This window comes from Lineus longissimus, chromosome 16 (assembly GCF_910592395.1).
Source record: "Lineus longissimus chromosome 16, tnLinLong1.2, whole genome shotgun sequence".
NCBI lineage: Eukaryota > Metazoa > Nemertea > Pilidiophora > Heteronemertea > Lineidae > Lineus > Lineus longissimus.
In genome coordinates this window covers 2,283,248-2,306,306 of record NC_088323.1, presented here as the reverse complement: position 1 = coordinate 2,306,306, position 23,059 = coordinate 2,283,248, and the positions used below count along the sequence as shown (strand labels likewise).

At 41.6% G+C, this 23,059-nt stretch overlaps 1 protein-coding gene across 1 annotated transcript; it reads left to right on the top strand.

Moving 5' to 3' along the window:
* The first annotated feature begins 1,685 nt into the window (after positions 1 to 1,685).
* On the top strand, positions 1,686 to 19,641 carry LOC135500087 (integrin beta-PS-like). The gene is made up of 18 exons (XM_064791246.1): positions 1,686 to 1,817; positions 4,976 to 5,276; positions 5,499 to 5,580; positions 5,889 to 6,020; positions 6,427 to 6,523; positions 6,721 to 6,805; positions 7,139 to 7,225; positions 9,158 to 9,241; positions 10,778 to 11,041; positions 11,215 to 11,291; positions 11,584 to 11,635; positions 11,896 to 12,194; positions 12,499 to 12,662; positions 13,133 to 13,335; positions 13,644 to 13,770; positions 14,402 to 14,515; positions 14,728 to 14,894; positions 15,130 to 19,641. Exons 2-18 carry the CDS (start codon positions 4,998 to 5,000, stop codon positions 15,193 to 15,195), a joined length of 2,379 nt encoding a protein of 792 aa, XP_064647316.1. The 5' UTR covers positions 1,686 to 1,817; positions 4,976 to 4,997; the 3' UTR covers positions 15,196 to 19,641.
* The last annotated feature ends 3,418 nt before the right edge of the window (positions 19,642 to 23,059 follow it).

Below are 23,059 nucleotides of genomic sequence, written 5' to 3'. Positions count from 1 at the left end.
TCGAAGTTGTTTCGCTCCCTAGGACGTGGCGTGCGTCTTTTTCATTGAAACGACCTCGCACGATCGGTGTAACAGTAACAAATGCCCCCTGGAAAAAGTGTCCGGCCCTATTGTATTCTGCAATATGGTTCTATAGAGACCCTGACCGTCAATAGCTCAGAGATTGAAGCGCATAATAGAATCCTTTGTTTCCCGGGCATTCTATCCTAGGACATTTTAAACTTCTACACCGGCACATATCGTCGGTGATGATGGAGAGAGCGGTAGCCGGTACGCGAGGGTTTTTTTACAGGCAGCTTCGTACCATTTGTACATTGACCGCCAATCAGAGCTCAGTAACTTCGCCTGACGTCATCAAGTAAGAAACGCACGTGTTGTTAGTCAGTAAAGAAGATCAGCGATGCACATTGACAATCAAGGGATTGACACAAGTTCGAATCTCGGAAGGACCCAAACAATTTAGAGAATTAGAGAATACAATAGGGCCGGACACTTTTTCCAGGGGGCATTGGTTACTGTTACACCGGTACATATTCAGCACGGTGCACTGGCAGTTCAATGTGCTCATGACGAGCAAATCTCACGGGTGGAGCGGAAATCCGACATATTGCTGTCATCATCGGCGCCAACAACTATTTCTTTTGACCCTGCCAGAGTCTTTCAAAACAATTAATTGATTGACTCTGACCCTGCTGACCACGATTTTTAAAAACTTTTTTAAAAAGCCATTCAAACGTTAAATGAATTGCAATGATAATCTTTTATAACACTGAGGTATATAGATACGATGTGATGAGAAAAATCTGCACAACTATCGAAATATACGATTACTTGGATCTATTTCGGCCAATCACTTTGCCACCTGCGCGATCTTGTCACAATTGCGACGCACTCGTTTGCATATCGCATATAAGAGGTAAATAAAACCTCCGTTTCAGCATGAAAGCCTTGACGGTTCAGCACTAAGAGTGTATGACTGTGGATCGGCTGGTCATGGGTTCGACTCCGGGTGAATCTGCCGCTGTTTTCTCCCTTTTTTCTTCTTCCTTATCTTGGTTACTGGTTGTTATCTGTTAACTACTTTCTGTTACCAACAGGATGGTGAGCAGCCCAGGCTTCAATCTCTTGATCTATTTATTTATTTATTTATTTATTTAAACCTCCAAACAGGAGAACAATGACAAGTACAATAGATACATAAAAGTTCAACAAATATAAAATAGTACATGATTAAAAAGCTCGTACCAAAAGTTTGACCAGCCCCCTCTCGCGCGACCCCGGGGAGCAGTATCTGTCGTCGAGGAGGAGAGACCTAAGAGAGTCAACTACGCCATCCTCGCCAACAGAGGCCACGCCAACGGGGCAGAGCGAGCGGGGACGGTCTGAAAAAGCAAGAACAGCAAGAACAGTATATTTATCTGGGCCATCGGCAATGGCAAATTTGGTCCTTCTTTTTCCAACAAGTGTCTGAGAACAAAAACACTTGAAATAAGAAGTAAATGGGATTTGATAAAAAAATGTGCTCCTGACCTGCCAAAGATCACACAGCAGATGGCCAAACGATTCCTTCTTTGTTGATTTGATAACCCCAGAAAGCATATTATGTGCTTTCCCTTGATACTTTCTCAATCCCAACTAAAGTCCAAGGGAGCGAAACGACTGGGGGCGAAAAGGTTCCGGGAGCGAAACAATCGTAATTTGGACTTGACCTGTTGATCGATTTTCACTTCTTATTTGCCCGATTATACAAGATTTGAGGGTTTTTTTTCCACCATTACATTATCTGTTGCTAAGGAATCAATCCTGTTCTTTCACAGGTAGGCTATTTTATATCAATTTCACTTTCAACCCTGTTAGAAATGTTCAAGTTTTTGTCCCACAGTCAAATTTTCACCAACCAGATGAATGCATGCTAGGATGCTAGGTAGGCCTACAACATCATGATGAATACACTACCTCATGCACACATGAAATGTACAATGCTCATGGATTAAGATTTGCAAGCAAACAATGCTCACTTAGAGCAAGAAATTAATCTTTTTTGCCATAGGTACTGCTATGGCAAATGTAATCACTCCATTCTCACGCACTGATGCCGTGACGGGGTGATCTGAGTGATAACTGATAGACGAATTCGAAGAAGTTTGGTTTTTTGGTGCTGACCAGTCGTGCGTTTCACCTTGAACAAAGGATCGCTGTGTCTCTAGGCATTGTCCGAAGTCGGCTTAGGCCTTCTGACGTATTCTGACTCTTGAGTGTGTGAATTTAATTTGTTTTGGGGCCGATTCGTCTTCCTCGGAAAGGCCTATTCCCTGTGTGTGGGGCGCCGGTGTGGTACAAGTGCAGTTATAGTTTTAGTTTACAATGCCATAAGCCCCTGTGACCCTTTGTTCACGGTGAAATGCATGACTCACTGAATGGTCAGCGCCAAAACAAACTTCTTTGAAAACATCCATTTAAATCATTGCGTCCCAATAATGTCCAATCGAAATTTTGCTGGTTGCATCTGCAGTTATTCTGGTGAATGGAAGAGGTTAAATTATAATTACATAATACGCTGGAGCCCTGTTATGCTTGTCTGCCTGAACAACTACAAAAGTAATAAACCCAAATGTTTCATAGAATCATGGAGAGCAAGATTGCACACTCTGTTGTTTTCACACCATTGCATGCAGTACCCGGATGCCTGGTACCACACATGATGCGCCTGTTGATATCGGAATTAAACATTGTTCACACCACAAGAGAACATTGATGACCCCCCACAAAGCCATGCTAAATGTATTATTCAATTCAGACAATAAACTCTACCGTGTACTCAGTTGCCGGTCGGTGAAGAATAAAATTTTGTATGGCAACTGTCAGAATTGTCGTGGTGGGTCACATTTATGGTTTTTGATGAGGTTACCCTTTGCCATGCCTGGAGGCCGGCACTGAATTTGAAGAGTTAGAATCTAAGGGAAGTATGAAACCTTATAAAAATGTACACCTTTATACCTCTGCAATGTTTACATGACAGCTAAACGTTTTGCAAATGCTATTCTACTTACATTGTTATGTCCCTGAGGTCTTGGCATTGAATTTGTAGACAACGATGATCTTGATTTCAAGGCTTGAATAAAAGACCCAAGCTTTGAGAAACTCCCAGAAAAACTAATAAATAGTGGCTTGGCTCCATAAGGGAAGACCTTGCCTTTTTGCTCCTGACAGTGACACCCGCCCATGATACAAGCAGAGCAGAAAAGTGACATTCTCTTCTGATTTGAGCTTCTCAATCATGTCAATATGCAATAAGTTACATGTACCAGTTATCTGTAAATGTGTCATCTGAAACCGTTGATAAAAATCTGTGAAGGTGCAGATGTATACTACTGTCATGGGACCAGCATGGCTGAGGCTGTACTTTGGGGTAATTGGATGTCGATAATTGCCCGTCTAATTGGAGAATCCTCCGGCAATTTTTAGAATGCCGCATCACATAAATCTTTATCGTAAAACTTTTAACCCACTTTTAAAACATTCTGACACGACTTGATATTGTCAGTGAATTAGTCTGGATATTTATGTCATCATGTCTGCCAGCAGTTTTGGCAGGGATCTATTGAAATTGATATGATGGTACTTGTAGTGCGACTGTTACCATAGTAAATAAGGCCTATAGGTCATGAATTAAATAAACTTTGAATTGAAAACTTCTTTATTGCTCCAAGTCCAAATTACAGTGACTGACTCAAGTCCGTCTCTGATGGGGACAGAATGAGTTGGAACGGATTATTTAGAGTGTTACAAAATGAGCCTCATTGTATTGTAAAATACTGTACTTGTACAGCAAGAGGATATGTGTCATAGTTTACAATGTAATGTACATAAGTGCTGCTCAAATGGTGGGGAAGATGAATCATCAATAGCCCATCTATTAGTCAATCAAATTTTAAAAATTTACACAGATAGCTCTATCAGGAACGGAAGTCAGAACCAGTTCAATAAGTTCATTGCTGGAAATGAAAGAATGCAGTCCGTGCTATTATATTAACATTATTCCCCGGAACTCAAAACTCTATCTCCTATCTTTAAATCATATGTCAGAAGTTCTTTGTCTTGTTGTGTGATATCAGCGGAGAAAAAGATGATTTGTTTTTCCGAGTGATGCGGAAGTGAGGCCTGTGTTTCGTGAGTCGATCTCCAGGCTACGGTTGCTAAAGAACACTCATACATTTACTTGACTTATGTAGAAGGATTGCCAGCTGACTCTTCTCCATAATCTTGGGAATGTTTTGTAACCACAGTCATGGTTTTATATTTAGCTCAGGATACTCAGGTTTACAAACCACATGCTGGTTACCTGAGTCCAGTCTGAACGATGATTCAGGTACATGTATGATATCCCCTTCATTTAGTTCATATATTTCAATCACCGAAGTTACATACAGACTTCATGTGAAGTACTTTGTATAGGTAGGCCTTCTTTGAAAGGTAACTGGTCTGTTATATAACACCAAACCTGTGCCAATCACTTGTACACTTGACAACGACCAGGGAACACTGGTAGAAACGTCAGGGAACACTGGTAGAAACGTCGTACTAAATAAAGTATAGAAAGAGTAACCAAAACAAGTTATTGATAGGTAGGCCTGCTGACCAAAGGAAGGGTACCGACTCAGCGTAGGAGGCATCAAACAGCCTTAGCAACTGCAACAGCACGATGTTGATTTCTATATATGGATTTCTATGTAATCCTATCTTACATGAATGTTCATACCTATACACCCTATGATGATACAAAATGGGCCATTCGATTGGCACCAGAGCCCAGAGAGACATCATAATCATAGTCTGTAGGGAAAAGAGACAGCTACATCACACTGCACAGCCACCGAGAACAAATATTACAAAAAATATGAAAGGTTTTTTACCAAGTAGACCGTGAAGGAGAATCTTGTCAAGCACTTATTGTCATCTTCTACATATTTTCCAGATCTTCCAAGCCTATCGGCAGGATGAACCCTGTCCTAAACCTCCTCATATTTGCCTTGGGGATAGCGGCGCCATCATTAGCAGTAGAAATTTCTGGAAACGCTGGTGAAAACGACTGCACCTCCCAGAAGACGTGCGGAAGCTGTTTTACGGCCGCCCATCACTGTGCCTGGTGTATGGCTGACGGCTTCGATGCCCCACCGAAAAATTATGAGCGATGTGATCATATCAATAATCTCAAGTCATACGGCTGTTCTGAAAAACATATTGTCTTCCCTGACCACATCGAAACTGTCGTCACGGTTTGTACATTTCATCACTTTTGGTTAGAAAGGCTGTCAGACAAAGAGATCTATCTGTGGGCTTCAAACCAGGGACTCTTGACTGCTAGCCCCGATTTGATATTCAAAGTTCTTGACCATTGTCAGAAAGTCAGAAACTCTGCTAATACAGTACAGTAATACTAATGGAACAATCTATTGTTCAGCTCATTTTAAACTATGTTTGATCCCTTTCTATTTCAGAATAATCCATTACAAAATGCTGAGAAGAATGTGGATGCCATCCAGATTGCACCGCAGGAGATGCATGTCCATATTAGGCCAAGTAAGTCATCAAAATAAAGTGTGTACATTGAAGGAACGCCACGGTGTAGTGGCGTGGGTCTCTGACTAGCGGTCATGAGGTCGGTGCTCCATCCCCACTGTTAGCGTGAGACTCTGGGCAGGTCTCTTACCCTTACATGCCTAACTCCACCTAGGTCATAATGGGTACCAGTCGGAAATGCTCAAGTTCTGGCGCTGATTGAGCACGTCATCTAAATTCTACTGAACTGATGCGTAGACAACAAAGTGCAACATCAGAAATCGCAAGAAACCTTATAAAGTCCATGTTATCCCATTTCAAAATTTCAGATCGACCTTTCAAATTCAACATGACTTTCCGAGAGGCAGAGAACTACCCAGTCGATCTCTACTATCTCATGGACTTGTCCAACTCCATGGAAGATGACAAAGACAAAATTGCTGCTCTTGGAAACTTGTTAGGTACTGAAACAGCAGTTGTTTGGCTCGTTACTCATTCCCACTCAGGTTTGACCCAATCCTATCAAGAGTCCACCGGAAGGTGCCGAAATTTAGTGTTATTGATAGAACATTGCAATTTTTCAAGAATCTTGGTGACTGAGGACTGACACAGCCACCACCCTGTGTCCTATGCTAAAGTCTTCATAATCGTGATAATGATTTATAAGCTGGCAACTCATCTTGCATTGAGATGTAAACTTGGATGATTGAACGCATCAAAATATGTCGCTTACTGCTCCAATAGTTTGGCTTCTGGATGAACAGAATATGGTGACTGAATTTTAAGTGTGTCCAGCAACTTTGAGTAACTGGAGGATGAATTCAGCCATAATTGTTCCATTTTCAACTCCTTAATTGAATTTTCCAGCCAAAAGTATGTCAGAGATCACTGAGAATTTCCGGCTAGGCTTTGGATCCTTTGTGGACAAGAAGGTTATGCCGTATGTCAGTACAGTACCAAGAAAGTAAGTAGCTCGACTTGGAGATCAATTCATCGTTGAAGTACATGACAGACCTCAATAAACAATAATAGGAGTCAAATATGAATCTGTTTTATAGCCTGGTGCTGTTGTAACTCTTTTAAGTGCCAGGAAAAACCTCTCCAGCAGCTCCCATTATAAATTCTATCATTTCTAATGATTACACTCTAATTCTTCTACAGGCTACAGGAACCATGTCCTAACTGTGTGCCTCCATATGGTTTCCTGAACCACATGCCCCTCACTGAGAATACAGCTGAATTTTCTGTAAGTAAATTCTGGCTCTCACCTGCAGAGCTAATAATTGGCAATGTCTTGATGGTCATGGAAGGGAGCTTGTCTGCTTGTCAAAATCTTCTATAAATCAAACTGCTTGTATGAATGAAGCATACCACAGGACTTGAGATTTAGAGTATCTGACAAACGCAAGATGTGACTTTCTGATATATATTATCATTAAAGGTCGGAATGACATAACAGAAAAACCAGGACTTTCAATCTGTCAGAAATGGCCAAGGTTCAAGTATTGGCAGTTGACTTGTTTGAATCTTACTCTTGTGTATACATATTTGGTGTTATTCTTTGTTTATTTGTTTCCAGGATCAAGTCGATGCCGCCAAGGTTTCCGGAAATCTTGACGGCCCTGAGGGAGGGTTTGATGCTATTATGCAGGCTATCGTCTGTGATGTAAGTATTGAATCAAACACATGAAACAGAACACAATAGTGATTCTATCAAGTTCATTGAAACAATTTGAGGATGCGTCCGAAAAGTTCTACCATCTCATTGATATCGATTAGTTCCAACGGCTTACAAATCATTTCATAAGTGAGCTTGTTTCTGCCTCGGTTCTTTCTTTCAAGATATCTGGTGTCTATCAGAATAATAGAATATGGTAAGAAAGAGGTTTAACTTTGAGAAGATGACTGAGAATCTGTTCTTAAGATAAAGAGTAATACTTTAATCTCAAGTAAATTTTTCAAAAAGTTCTTGAAACTGCATTTGTCCTGTTTTGTAATATCTCTGCATTAGTTGTGTTATTTTATGTCTTAATCATTCAATTCTAGCTGTATTCAGCTTATTAGCTTCAAGGTGGGGGGCCCTGGCTTGCAGCTGCATCTCTCTTCAGACCTCATGCATCATCACTCACAGCCTTGGATACTTGAGTACAGTTGTAACTCAAATTCATTGACATTATGACATAATTGGGACAGTATTTTCCTCAACATCCTACTTAGAAATGCTTGCTGATCAATTGCATTTTGACATCCTTCATAACAGAATTCCTTATAGTCTATTTGAATTGTGCAGCCACTCTTTGGGTAATCATCATCGCCTGTTCACTCATCCTTGAGGCATCGTGTCTCTAGACAGCTATAGTGTTTTGCAGATAGATCTGGCCAAAGGTGCTTGGCTGACCTCTTATCACAAAGCTGTAATATTGTGATCACAAAGAGTAATGTTTATACACAGCCCTGGGCAGCTGGCTTTTCAATAGTTGACTCCGTGAAAGAGCTGTACTCACCACTATCTTTTGGTAAATGTGACCCGTCATAGCAAAACCAGGCGCTTGTCGCACAGAAGAAGAGCCTAAATGACACCAGGAGATAATGGAAGAAATTGATGTCCTCAGATTTCACAAAAGGCAGACAATAGAGAAATGAACAAACAGTCCGTCTCAACCTGCCAAGCTCAGAGCGACATGCGCCTGGTTTTGCTGTGACGGGTCACAAATGTGATCTGGTCACATTCCTTAGTTCAGCTAAGTACCTTTACCCAGAGTGATATGAAGAACACCATACCTTTGCATATTGAACTTCAGTGCCTGTCTGTTGACATTTCGGAAAAAATAGAATTAGAATGGAGGATGCCTTTAGAAATATTCAAATTAACATGGCAAGCTAGTTTCAGTGCCAACCTTATGATAATTCTTGCCTACCCTGGCTGCATGTCCCCTGCTTTAATTGTGTCGCTCTGCTTTGCATGGCCTCTAGGATCAAATCGGCTGGCGCGACCGTGCTCGCCGCATGTTGGTATTCTCAACAGACCATAATTTTCATTTGGCCGGAGATGGCAAGGTGGGTAAATTGGCATGCTGGGAATGCTTGGTAGTTTGTAGAATTTGTTGCATCAAAAAGATTCAGAAATGTCAATTGTCGTATTAAGATTTGTCATCGCAAAGCTTAGTACCATACCCCGGTATTTTGAACACAACTGAATTGCACTGCAGGTGCTGCCAGATTATACCCTGGTGGTGGCAATTGTTGTACCTTTAGTCCCTTGGCAGCCAATACTGCACATTGCAAGCAGTCCTGCACATTGCATGCATTGCTGGTGTGTACAACATTGGCTGCCTAGTCAACCTTGTTTGGAGGATCAGTACATACATTACGTTCTCCTGGGTTTATTGCACCCAAAACTTCTTCACACTCGGGTATTGGCCCACACCAAAAAAAGTGATGCAAAGAGAAAAGTACACTTCTGAATCTTTTTCAATGCAGGGTGAATCTTGTGTGTATTTTATAGTGCATATACCACTTGGTATATGAAGGTACTGGTTTCTATCTATACCCCCTTCTTCTTGACCCCTGAGACTAATACTTATACTATTTTAAACAGAAACAAATACGCTGGAGAGCCAAGTCGAGAAAGATGGTAGTATTTTCTACCGACTCCGGTTTTCATTACGCGGGAGACGGAAAGGTTTGTTTTGTTGTCATGTGTAGATGGCGCTGTGTACATCGCTTCTCTGCTTGGCAAATCTCGGTCTTGTCTGCTTCACAGTCACCTCACAGATGTCAGGGTACTCACTGAAATATTATTTCTTATGAATGTCAATTTTGATAGGAAAGAAAAAAATCTCGATAAAAACTTTTTCAAGAAGGGATTGTTAACTGAAGGGAATGAATTCCAAAAAACTTCGTAAAAAGTTCGTTTTTGCTTTTCACCCGTCAAATAAATTTGATCTTTGAGACCCCTGACTTCAATGTTAAGTTATATTTTGACTTATCCAGTGTATATAGCAGGTCATTTATTACACAGTTTCAAAGATTTTGTGTTGGTGAATCAGTTGCACTCAGTGGAATATAGAAAATAAAACTGAATGACAGATGTGCAGTTGTAAAAACCTGTTAAAGTTAGAGTCCATATGGCATACACTGGATGAGTGGAAATGTATATCCACCTGCTGTATGGCTTAAATAATAGTTCATCATTTTTTCCTAGGTGTGATGTCACAAGTTCTAATCTTCCGTCTTAAAGCGAACTGGAACCGCCAAGCCAGTTCGTATGACCTCGTTTTCATTTCCCGCGTATCGGGTGATCAGAACGAGGCATGAATGAAACATGGCGCCTAGCTGTCAATCATTCAGTGACGTCACTACTATGGAATTTACTATGAAAATTCATGAATGAAAGATCGCATGACTCACGTGATTCTCACATGATTCTCAATAATAACAAATTGAACTGCGCATGCTCGGGCACTGGGGGCGGAGCTACAAATCTGAACTCGAATAGGAAGTTGGAAGTTTGACTTTCTCGGGCGGTGAAAGTCGAAAAGTTGAATAAATCGCTCGGCGGTTCCAGTTCGCTTTAACTTTACACCAGTTGTATCATTCTTGTTTTAATCGTTTATTTCGGTTCCAAAATCATGGCTACGTTTTTGTGGACCTTTTACTTCATTAGTTTTATCATTTCCAACTTGGGTTTTGCCTATTAAGAGTAAATAGATTAGAGCTTCACTAAATTTTGTTGCTTTGTGATATTGTGATATTGTCAAATTTGTTCAGGTTTTGCTAGTAGGTACATGTAGTTTATTTTCTCTTCCTTATCCAGTTTACTGTTCCACTCACATTTCCACTTTCAAATTTATACTAACCACATTGTTTGTTTGATAATTGATCCTGAGCTCAAAGAGAAGGCATTTGAGAAGGAGAGCCAATGCACACCGTGCTGTGTATCATGTACATACATGTAGTGCATCGGTGATGTTGTAAATGGAAAGCTAGTTCTCCTCAAATCATAGAGTCCATCACAAATGACTGTGATAAGAAGGCCAAAATATGAACTGTTATACTCCACAAGGGCCTATGTGCAGCCCATTGTGAAGCCTATGTGCAGGGTTGTGCATAGGTTACATGTCCGTTGTACATAACATACACAGATTTTGGGATGTCATTAGTGATTGGGAGGGTAGAGATAAATTTCTGAAAATGCTTTCTCCTCCATTTCTTACAGCTCGGCGGTATTGTGAAACCGAACGACGGCAAATGTCACCTTGATTCAACCGGGCTATACACAGAAAGTACCACACAGGACTACCCCTCAATCAGCCAGATCGCTTCCAAGATCGCTGAGCATAAAGTCAACGTGATCTTTGCCGTTACCAAGGACCAGGTGCCGATATACGGCCAGTTGAGTTCGTTTATTGAAGGCTCGACATCCGGAGAACTTGCTAATGATTCTTCAAATGTTGTGCAGCTTGTGAGAGATAATTATAATGTAAGTTGAAAACCTTTTGCTGCAATTTTCCAAAAATGTCATCTTTCCCTGCAACCATGTCACTGCTACCTTTGGTAGTTTCTATATCTCTCTTGTTATTCCTACCACTAGTCCTAAACTACCTTCGCTGCAAAAACTACGAGATTCGTCTAACTAAGATCATCTATTTTCAGAAAATCACATCTAAAGTCAGTATGCATACAACAGGTGCTGAAAATATTACAGTTCAGTTCAAGTCTAAATGTTTGGGGTAAGTTGGGTTTTTTTCGGAAATATACATGAATTGATTTTGTGCATACACCATAGAGTTATCTTCTGGTTAATTAGGTGCATATTCATATTGTCCGGGTAATCAGTTGGCCACTTCAACATGGTACTTATAACGGGCCTGAAATAGCCATGCATAGTGCCGAAGCACACTGCTTGTTTGCTCCTTGGAGACATGCAGTAGATGCTCTACAAGAGCTTACATTTCAAACTGATCTTCTGTGTTTGACTTAATTTCATCTGTTTATACTCATAATGAATATTTTGTGTTCCAGTGACCATTGGATGGATACAAATACATGTGGTGGCTTGAAAATTGGTTCAAATGTGAGTATGAGGTCAACAAGATTAGATCAGAGAAATTGATGTAAATGCTAAATGTTGATATTCATTGTCAGAGTTGGACCTTTCACTTCAGTGATTCCAACCTGACTTTGGAGTTGACGTTTAATCATCGAGGATAAATTGTGGCTCAAGTCATGGTTGGGAAAGGCAAAGTTTCACCTTAATATCACATTTTTATGGGAATAGATTTCAGCAACTTTTGCATCTTAACTCTTCTTATCGTCCTCCGACCTTTTTTACAGATTACTTTTGAAGTGAGTGTCTCCATCAGCGAATGTCCAAAAGACCCTGCCCAGCGGAAGCGACAGTTTGCGATCTATCCCGTCGGTCTGACAGAGCGCCTCGTCCTCAACTTAGAGATGCAATGTGACTGCGCCTGTGAGAAGGAAGGCGCAGAGATCCCGAACAGTCCGCTATGCACCGATGGCAATGGCACGTTTGAGTGCGGCCAGTGCACATGTAACCAGGGGCGCTATGGGAAGTTCTGCGAGTGTGATGGATCTGATGCAAGCAGTGAGGATTATGATGCGGCATGCCGACAGTAAGTTCGTCTGAATCTTGTAGCTTGGAAGCAGCTGTACCTCACAGAGTCCAAGCCGACACTGTGACGGTTGGGCCGAAAGATGCGACACTGTGACTGCTCTTTATTTCTTAATTCTTGTTTTGTTACCGATAATGTGAGATTTGAATTGAATTATGAAAAGTTCTAAAAAGTGTAATCATAAAATCTGCCCCACTTGGATGAAGTACATGTACTATTTTATCTTTCATGTATGTTGTGAGCTCTTCTCAACTCTTTTGAATGATACTTCGTACTGGTACCAATATTTTTATTTTTCTTGCAGGACCAATTCGTCGGACGTGTGTAGCGGCTTTGGACGCTGTGTCTGTGGTGAATGCGAATGTAACCAGAGGGGGCAGATAGCGGGGCAGAAATACAGCGGAAAATTCTGCCAGTGTGACGATTACTCTTGCAGCCGTGCTCCGGATAATTCACAGATCTGTGGTGGTCAGTCATGAAACCTTTTCGACTTGCTCTAAATCAAAAATAGTTTCAGCGCAAAACACAATTTATACCGAATTAAGAAACCCGAGTTAACGATGTGGTGGTACCGGTGTGACAGCGGATATAGTCCCCCTGGAGTCATAGTCCGGTAGCATTGTATTTGATCAATTAAGCAGCATGATCTATTGTACCGCTAACCCGAACCAAAACATTTAGCAATGTGGGCTATTGTTACACGGACTATCAGCCCTAGGACTACTATCCCTTGCACACCGGTATTGGTGATGATAAATGTGTAGTTGAGTTTTATAGTTTTGTAATAACTACAGCAGAGGTCTGAGCCACTAGTCCATGGCCTCCACGGGCCCTGCAAGGATCAGGTGATTAGATCAGGCTGTGACGCTTCAAAGTGACCTGTCCATGGTCAGAAGCGCTAACAAAAGTCCATCAGTCATCTTTATTTTCATTTCCAGGCCCAGAAAGAGGCAAGTGTAAATGTGGCACATGCAAATGTAATGAGGGATTTGAAGGGCCGTCTTGCGACTGTCCAAAAAGTCGGGAGACATGTCGAGCGAGCAATGGTGCCATCTGTAATGGTAAAGGAGCGTGTGCTTGTGGCGTGTGCACGTGTACTCTGGACACGTATTACAGTGGGCCAACTTGTGAGGATTGCCCGGTAAGTTATTTTCTTTCATTGTTGAATCGTCCAGTTTACTTCAAGACATCAATACATACAACCTTTAAGTTTTAAAGTGAGTCTCATAGGAACAAGCTAGGCCACGGTGGCTCTTAAATGTGTTTTCTGTCGAAAGAATACAGATAATCTCGGTTAGGTTGTGCCTCGGAGAACTACCCATGACTGGTAGTGTAGTCTGTCATTTCTAATCATTCAGTCGGCAAAGTCTTATCTTACTTATCCTTATTCTTGAGGTTCAGAAAACGTCCGTTTGACCCCTTTAAACCATGTTAGTGTTTTCCTTGCAGACTTGCCCTGGTAAATGTGAAGCCAGCAAGGCCTGCGTCCAGTGCCATGGCTTTAGTACCGGCCCTCTGGACGAGAAGTACTGTAAGGCCAACTGTACCAACATCGATATGGTCCCTGAAGCTAAAGGTTGGTGTTGACATGTCATTGGCCTAAGTCCAGCCCAACACCTACATGTAGGTCTGGGCCATGAAGCTGAAATTAATATTGATGAGATGCTTTTCCTTTCCTGATGATCACTGTGCTGACCCACATCATGAATTTACTGAGCTCAGCACAAATCAGAAAGGATTGAGTGCAGGGCTGAACCCTCCCCGCAGGATCGAAATATTCATTATATAACTGTATTGATTCCAAAGAAAAATACAGAAAAAGTATCATTCATGCCTTCTCTTTTTCCTTTGGCAATCCCCTTTAAGGCAGTGGTATGTATCGCTGTTGTCTGTACTACATGTACATGTATGTTGCAGTTTGATGATTTTTCAGTGATCCTGTTAAGAGAATTTGAACACGGTGTTGCTGGAAGCCATTATTTTATGAAAAGCAACATATCTCATGCCCTCCTTGTCAATTCCTGTGTACAGGCCTTTACAAATCACCCCTCATTTTTGTCTAGAATGTTGTCTCTTGTTGCCAGCAGATAAGATTTGCCTATGTATGTTGGCCATCACGTATCATCCCTTGATATTGTTCATGAGGCTAGATGTCGTATTCAGAAGAAGTTTGAGGCTCAGCTCCCCTAATTCTGTCTTGTTTACAGCTACGGATCAAGCACGTCTTTGCCAGTTCACAGACGACGACGACTGTATCTTCTACTTCACCTATGAGTATGACCAGTACGGGAATATACTCATCAAGGCCCAAAGGACCAAATGTAAGTCAATTAGTTTATTACCGGTAATTAATCCCCTTTACCCAGACTGGGGCATAGGTCAGACCAATCAATCATTCAAGAAATACTTTGTGTCCATCGCCAGTGTATGATGCCAAGTGTTGTGATTCTTCTACTGACTGCCAGGGGGCTAGCGTTCAACACAAAAAAAATGAAATTGGCATCTGTTTTCAAATATGTCCTCTCGTTTCCAGTGTGCCCCACAGCAGTCAATGTTCTTGCCATTGTTCTTGGCGTGATTGGAGGTATTGTCTTAGTTGGCCTCTTCCTCCTGCTCATCTGGAAGCTCTGGACCACGATCCACGACAGACGTGAGGTCGCCAAATTTGAGAAGGAGAGGCAGAATGCGAAATGGGACACGGTAAGAATTCGTTTGTTAAATATGCTTCCAGATCTCTGTACTCTTGTCTGTTGTGCTCTTGAAGACGATTGTAGAAGTCTTCTGAAAGGAAATTAGATAACGATTGTCATAAAAAGCTTGATTAATATCTCAGCCACCACAAAAGATACAAAGATGTGTCTTGTATCAAAAGGTGGTCACTTGCTACTGATTTTGGTGTGATGGGTCAGACTTATCGCATTATTTTGTTTTTCAGGGAGAGAATCCTATTTACAAGCATGCGATCTCAACGTACAAGAACCCCACGTATGCTGGGAAGTAGCCGAAACTCTCCGCATGGAACCAGCAATGAAGAACACAGTGATAGAATGGTCACAGTGAGGGTGATTCACTATCCCAGGAAATAGTTATGGAAATTCGCAAGTTTTCTGAATTTGTTGACATCTGCATCAAGGGAGAAGAATCCCCTTAGAAAAGTAAAGAAATTTCACACAATTTAAATTCTCATACATCAGATAATTTGGAGGTTAATACTCATGTCTTGAGATTTTTGTACTCATTGCATTTTTAATGTGTAAATACTTGCACTGTATATCTAGTGCACATAGAATCTAGTCAGGCGGTTGCACTTTTGGCTTTCAAGGGGCCATTTATGAAACAGATTGGGGGTCAAGGGCCTGTCAACATTTTGAATGACTTCTGTATAATGTGCAGATAGGGTTGGCTCATTGTTTTAACCTTTACACCCCAATTTCCCTGTTTGGACTCTTCCAGTTAATGCATTAGAACAGTGTACTTCAGATACTGGGGGTGTAAGTACCCTAAGTATGTATATCCATGGTCACCCTTCAGAGAAGCTATAATCCATGGTCACCCTTCAGAGAAGCTATAATCCATGGTCACCCTTCAGAGAAGCTATAATGCATGGTCACCCTTCAGAGAAGCTATAATCCATGGTCACCCTTCAGAGAAGCTATAATCCATGGTCACCGTTCAGAGAAGCTATAATGCATGGTCACCCTTCAGAGAAGCTATAATGCATGGTCACCCTTCAGAGAAGCTATAATGCATGGTCACCCTTCAGAGAAGCTATAATGCATGGTCACCCTTCAGAGAAGCTATAATGCATGGTCACCCTTCAGAGAAGCTATAATGCATGGTCACCCTTCAGAGAAGCTATAATGCATGGTCACCCTTCAGAGAAGCTATAATGCATGGTCACCCTTCAGAGAAGCTATAATGCATGGTCACCCTTCAGAGAAGCTATAATGCATGGTCACCCTTCAGAGAAGCTATAATGCATGGTCACCCTTCAGAGAAGCTATAATGCATGGTCACCCTTCAGAGAAGCAGAAGGTTGACCATGGATATACATGTATTATAATACAGTGTCATTTGTAACTTGAGTTCAATATCGTCGCCAAATCATTTTCAGTGTCTGCTGATCATGTCTTGAGTTTACCAATGGCGATAATGTGAATGGTTGAGCCAACCCTGAATGCGGGCAGGCCAAAGCTGATGAAACAGTTTTCCTGCATAAAATGTCAAGGTATTGCTGTTTTGCTTCTTGCAAACTCCACTGTATAAACATGCACCACATTTTCATTTCTGCTATAGTCTTTATAGACCATTCAATGTAGTGGACGTCGTAACAAAAATTGTGTCAATTGTAGGTGTTGTCTTTTGTCTCGGGATCATGTAGACATGTACACATTGATCAGTAGTCAGTTTGAGTTAAGAAATTAGTCACTTCGAGTAAAGCACCATTGCAATCCTGTTCACCTCCAGCAAACATGGCTTGTTTGTGGTCGTTGTTGCAGGCAGACAAGACTTGGTGGTCACACTGACCTACAATCAGTGTCAAACCCTGTCATCTTGTGATCAAAGCCTATGAGAATTTTAAATCTGTTGGAGAGATTTTACTGGAAACGTAGTTAGAGGTAAAATCTGAATCCGCTTCCAAGTTTGAAACACATTGTGATACATCATTTCAACCCCACCGAAATTATCGCCATTTTTCCAAAGGTTTTTTGCTTCACAAATGCTCTGGAAAATGGAAAGATTATTGGGCCGAAGTCAACTGTGGATCCTGTGGAAAATGTACTTAAATCTGTCAATGTGCAAGCTGTAAACTTCTGTCTCAAACCAAAGTATAGAAATGGCTTAAACTATGCCCAATATACCGGTATGCAATATACATATAATCCATATTCTTCCTCCATGTTTATTTATGTTGCAATCTCATGTAACCCTTTCATGACCAAAGGTATTTTCGATGAGTAAAAGTTGCAGTATGTGACCTCATCTGCACAAAAGCTGGCGCTTGTCCCATATGGTGAAAAGGGAAAAAGTTTTATCATCCATAGGGGTTTAAAGTTATCACAACAACATTATTTCCCTATTGGGAAGTAACTTTTCAGCATACTCATTGGCTATTAAAGGGTTAAACTGTGTGTATCAGTTCATGTACAAGTTCATTTCACCTGCGGTTGGCTAGAACCTGCAGGAGACCATACATATGTTTAACGCGTGGTGATTGGGCCAACTGTGGTGAAATAGAACGCCACTAGTGCTTTTATACTCTGCAAGCATGTACTATTTTCTTCCAGTGGAATATATACCACATTTTGTACAAGTTTTATAAGAAAACTGCTAATTTATAATTGGAATGTGACAAGAGCTTAGGATAGGATGTAGCATTGTCACTGAATGATATGAAATAATGTGTAGATTAAAGACTAAGATGGGTCAAAGATTGGTTTGTTAGTGTTGTGCGAAAATTGGTCAAAGTCTATCAAAGAGATCCACTTCCACACCAAATGCACCAAGGAACGATCGTTAGTCAGTTAAACTTAATTATAATTATTTGCGGGCGGCCGCGCTAGCACACGTGGTTGCTATCTGCATTGTAGTTCTACCCTTTGCCGCTAGTGATTTTGGTGGCGCTGCTGGTCGCCTTACGCATACATTATCGGCTCGTTTCCCGCTCGCTTCGTTGCCATGGAGTCTCCGGTCACGGGTTCCTCGAATCGTTCGTTGATTGGCTAGTCTCAGTACTGGCGAGCTGCCATTCTTGCACATGTTACGAGACAAGACCACAATTGATTTTTTAAGCCTTTTAGCAGTTAAATTGTCAATGTTTGACCGCGACGCATCAAAGAACGCGTGGTGTTGTGAATCTGAAATTTAGATTATGTTATTCCGGACAGTCGGGCAAGTAAATGGTGAAAAATAAAATGGTGATTGACCACGGAAATTTTTTTTTAATCGACAAATTAGACAGACTTTGATATTTCCACTCTTTTCAGCCAACTGGCAGAAAAAACTCAAAACACGCCCCCTATTACCCAATTAGCAAAATTCGAAATTAATTTTTTCATCAAATAATTTCTTTATATCTGTAGACTTGCCACAACAAATATTTTTTCAATACCTCTCCAAATATGTACTTGAGAGTAAAAAACATGCACTCGTCTAATAGATAGGCCTGGACCCTCCAACCTATGAATATTCATTAGTGGTCTTGTCTCTTACCGTGGGGTCGGCTCCAACCTATGAATATTCATTAGTGGTCTTGTCTCTTACTGTGGGGTCGGCCCCAAGATGGACAAACGATCGGCAATGGCTGGAGCTGACTCAATATGGCTAAAATATGGCTAAAAGTGACAGCCGACATGGCTAAAAAGTGGGTAGGAGGAAAAAATTCACAGAGCCTGTGAACTGTCATCAAGTTTGACCAATAACTGGACACACAGGATGACCTGCTTGACCCATCTCGAACATTTAGGTGCTGATATGAAAAAAATTATTACTACATGTACATCTGTATTATTATCATTATTACTATTGTTATTATTCTCCATGCATTATTGCTGTTGTCTTGATTACATGCACTTCTGTACATATTATTTGAGTTTAGAACAAATATAAACATTATCGTCCATTCAGTAATCATTTTCAATAGAAGGGCACTGCATAATTCGCCAATCCCTAACTGCAAGAACACCAAAGAAAGTCTGGAAAACCTCAATAAAGATCACTTCCAGAAGATTTTGTACATGAATTCGAATTATGATTAGAATAGGCCGTCAATAGTCTTAAGACTTCAATAGCCTTCGTTTAGAAATTCAGTTATCTGTCTGTTAATGCGAAGACCTGCCTATCATCAACCTGATTCCTGAATGGACCAGAGGTGTTTCTGGCTGACGCACTTTCCCCTCTTGCAGTTGTCAGTATTAAAAATAGTTCTTCCAAAAAAAGTATTGCTGAAATGATTTTTGTAAAATTTCCCCCAAGGTGAGCAATATTTATGCATGATCTTTCCATGTTGTCATTACGTTGCTACATGTATTGGGGACAAAATCTGTTCATTATGTGTCAAAGAGTTGACAGTTTTTTTGTAGTGGGGACATTATGAGTAATATCTCTTTCTTTGCCTCTGTGCTTTAAAGAAACAATGCACAAATGATTACCTGTCATAGCAAAACAAGACGCATGACGCATAGAAGATGACCCTTGAGGACACCATGACACATTATGGAAGAAATCAATGTACTCGTATTCCTCAAAATGTAGACATCACAGAGAAATGAACAACCAGTCTGTCTCAACCTGCCAAGCTCGGAGAGACATGTGCCTTGTTTTGCTGTGACGGGTCACAAACCTAAATTTGATATAATGTCTTCGTCAGTAACCATGGTGTCATGTATAATCTTCTTTGAAAGTTTTTAAATCTATAGAAAACCTTTGAAAAAATAAATATATATATGCGAAATTAAAAGTGTTTCTTCTTCTGTGAAAGCAATTTGAATCTGAATGCTATCAATCTTCTAATGAAGGATAATCTTTTCCACGTTTTTATTTCTGCTGTTATCGACACAAGTTGCAATTAATATCTCGATCATTTATCAGTGAGCGATTTACAAAAACTGTTTAAATTGAAATCAAGCACTTACACATATTTGATTTGGGAAGGCATATGTCTTGTATGTCTCCCTGTAGGGACCATGTCACAACCAATCTGATGACGGTAGCTGCTACAATGTCCGAGATCTGAATAGTAGTTACCAGCCGGCTTCACTAGTCCTAGACCCTGTCACAACCAAGCTGATGACAGTAGCTGCTACAATGTCCAAGATCTGAATAGTAGTTACCAATTACTGTCTTCGCTCGTCCTGGACACTGTCACAACCAAGCTGATGACAGTACATGTCACAATGTCCGAGATCTGAAAAGGAGTTACCAGCCGGCTTCACTCGTCCTAGACCCTGTCACAACCAAGCTGATGACAGTAGCTGCTACAATGTCCGAGATCTGAATAGTAGTTACCAGCTGTCTTCACTAGTCCTAGACCCTGTCACAACCAAGCTGATGACAGTAGCTGCTACAATGTCCACGATCTGAATAGTAGTTACCAGCCGGCTTCACTCGTCCTAGACCCTGTCACAACCAAGCTGATGACAGTAGCTGCTACAATATCCACGATCTGAATAGTAGTTACCAGCCGGCTTCACTCGTCCTAGACACTGTCACAACCAAGCTGATGACAGTAGCTGTCACAATGTCCGAGATCTGAATAGTAGTTACCAGCCGGCTCCGCTCGTCCTAGACCCTGTCACAACCAAGCTGATGACAGTAGCTGCTACAATGTCCACGATCTGAATAGTAGTTACCAGCCGGCTCCGCTCGTCCTAGACCCTGTCACAACCAAGCTGATGACAGTAGCTGCTACAATGTCCAAGATCTGAATAGTAGTTACCAGCCGGCTTCACTCGTCCTTGACACTGTCACAACCAAGCTGATGACAGTAGCTGCTACAATGTCCACGATCCGAATATTAATTACCAGCCGGCTTCGCTCGTCCTCGACCCTGTCACAACCAAGCTGATGACAGTAGCTGTTACAATTCTGTTTTTACGACGGCGAATCCAAAATCTTTTTCGTTAGGCCCTTATGCCTGCGGTAAAGAAGAGATGGCCATGTACATTGTACCTGTCTTCACAAGCATGGTGAGATGATAGCTTAGTCTAAGGCAGTAGGCCCTGGTGTGCATGTCATCAGTGCACAGTGCGATGATAGGTCAGTCCATGACAGTAGGCCCAGATCACTGCTGTGGGAAAGACAAGGCTGTGAATGTCTTCCAGAAAATTGTGAGATGATAGCTGACTTAGTTTTTGTGATGATATAAACGCCATCTGAGCTGGTGGTCTATGCTGTCCATCACGAAATGCTGTATTGAGTGACGCTGCATCCTCCTTCTTTAGAACCAGGGCATTCTTCCTCCATTTGAAGGCACAACTTGGATTGAACTATCTTGTTAATTTCTATTGTTATACAACAAGTGGAACAAATATTTGTATGGTACCCCCAACACCACTGCCAGACCTATGGCATAGTATTTCCACTCGTGCAAATGTACATGGTTCGGGGCCACAACAGCTTGTGGTCGGCAAGGAGTCAAAATACATATTCTTGTCTTTGGAGGTTGTGATCAGTGGGTCAAGCGAGTGAATTTACTGTGCAATGATTCCTGGCCGACTTTACAGCAGGAGAGTCTTGATCTGCTCTACCAGCAGGGTCTACATGTCTTTGTGCGGACGCTCACAACAGAAACAACGCATCTGCATCAGAAGGACGGGCGCAATCATAGGTTGTGACTCTGTCCCAGACAAAAACCACCAGAGCAAGGTCAATTCTGGGCTGGAGTATAGACTACCATAGTAGTCGGTGTCTCAATGAGGATGCTCAGGATTGGTACAATGTCGCAAACCAACTAACCTGCATCAGATTGATGGGTACAATCACAGATTGTGACATTGTCCCTAACAAGCCACCAGAACATGGTCAATTCTGGGCTGGAGTACCGACCACCATATTACCGGTAGTCTCAACGCCAAACTTTAGTTTAAAATGGAGCACATTTCCCCACCATCTTCACCAAAATAAATGCAAGGCACAACTCAAAAGTGCTCTCGACAGAGATACTTGAAATGTTGTTTAGTTTCTACAGCACTGACAGTCATAGCATTTTTCTCTCTTCTGCAGCTCCAACCCAACAATGTTATGTCAAAGACTAAAGCAAACAAAATGACACTTGTTCCGTTCACTCGAATAACCAGATTTACAACTTTTCATTAGGCTATCGAGGGACAGTTTGACATTAAGCCATCAAGTCCTGGTGGGACCCTAGGACCTTCATTCACAAGGGACAGTGTGACATCGGGTCATCATGTCCTGGTGGGACCATATGACCTTCATTCACAAGGGACAGTGTGCCGGACATCGGGTCATCATATCCTGGTGGGACCATATGACCTTCATTCTCAAGGGACATTGTGACATCGGGTCATTATGTCCTGATGGGACCTGGGGAATCTCATTCTCAAGGGACAGTGTGTGCTTAGGGCATCATGTCCTGGTGGCACCCTAAAGGACCTTCATTCTCAAGGGACAGTGTGACATTGGGTTATCATGTCCTGATAGGACCCTAAGGACCTTCATTATCAAGGGACAGTGTGCCGGACAGCGGGTCATCATGTCCTGGTGGGACCATATAGGACCTTCATTCTCAAGGGACAGTTAGACCGAGGGTCATCATATCCTGGTCTTGAAGATATTTGGCAAATTGTGCAAAATAAAGCATGCAACAATGTCAGGTTGTGACTAATGCACAAATTCGTCCATGAAGCACAACATGTCTGGTTGTGAATTCAGCACATAATTCGGTCCACTGATTTGTCCTGGAGGCATAAAATAACAGATAGTGACCTGGGGCTGGAACTGGATAAACGGATTCCTTCTTGAGAGACAATATGACAGGTTGTGACCGGATGTCAGAATGAGATCCAGAGATTTCAACTTGAGGCACAACATGGCAGTTGTGACTCTGGGACAAAATCACAACCAAAGATTCCTCCTCGAGGCATAAAGTAGCCACCTGTGACTTGGGAACATAATCATATCCACAGATTCCTCCCCTGAGCATACCATGACTGGTTGTGATTCAGAGACAGAATCGGGTCTGCAGATTCCTTCTTGAGACATAATATGACAGGTTGTGACTCGGGGACAGAATCATATCTGCATATATAAGGATGGGCTGTCACTCGGCGCGACAAATGGCCATGCACATAAGATTCACAGAGGCCTCTGACATAATCATATTTTACAAGAACAACTGATTTTTT

Coding starts and splice junctions, on each gene's coding strand:
- LOC135500087 (XM_064791246.1), top strand. CDS start 4,998: ATGAACCCTGTCCTAAACCTCCTCATATTTGCCTTGGGGATAGCGGCG. Junction 6,021..6,426: donor TGCTCTTGGAAACTTGTTAG/GTACTGAAACAG, acceptor TGAATTTTCCAG/CCAAAAGTATGTCAGAGATC. Junction 14,895..15,129: donor AGAATGCGAAATGGGACACG/GTAAGAATTCGT, acceptor TTTGTTTTTCAG/GGAGAGAATCCTATTTACAA.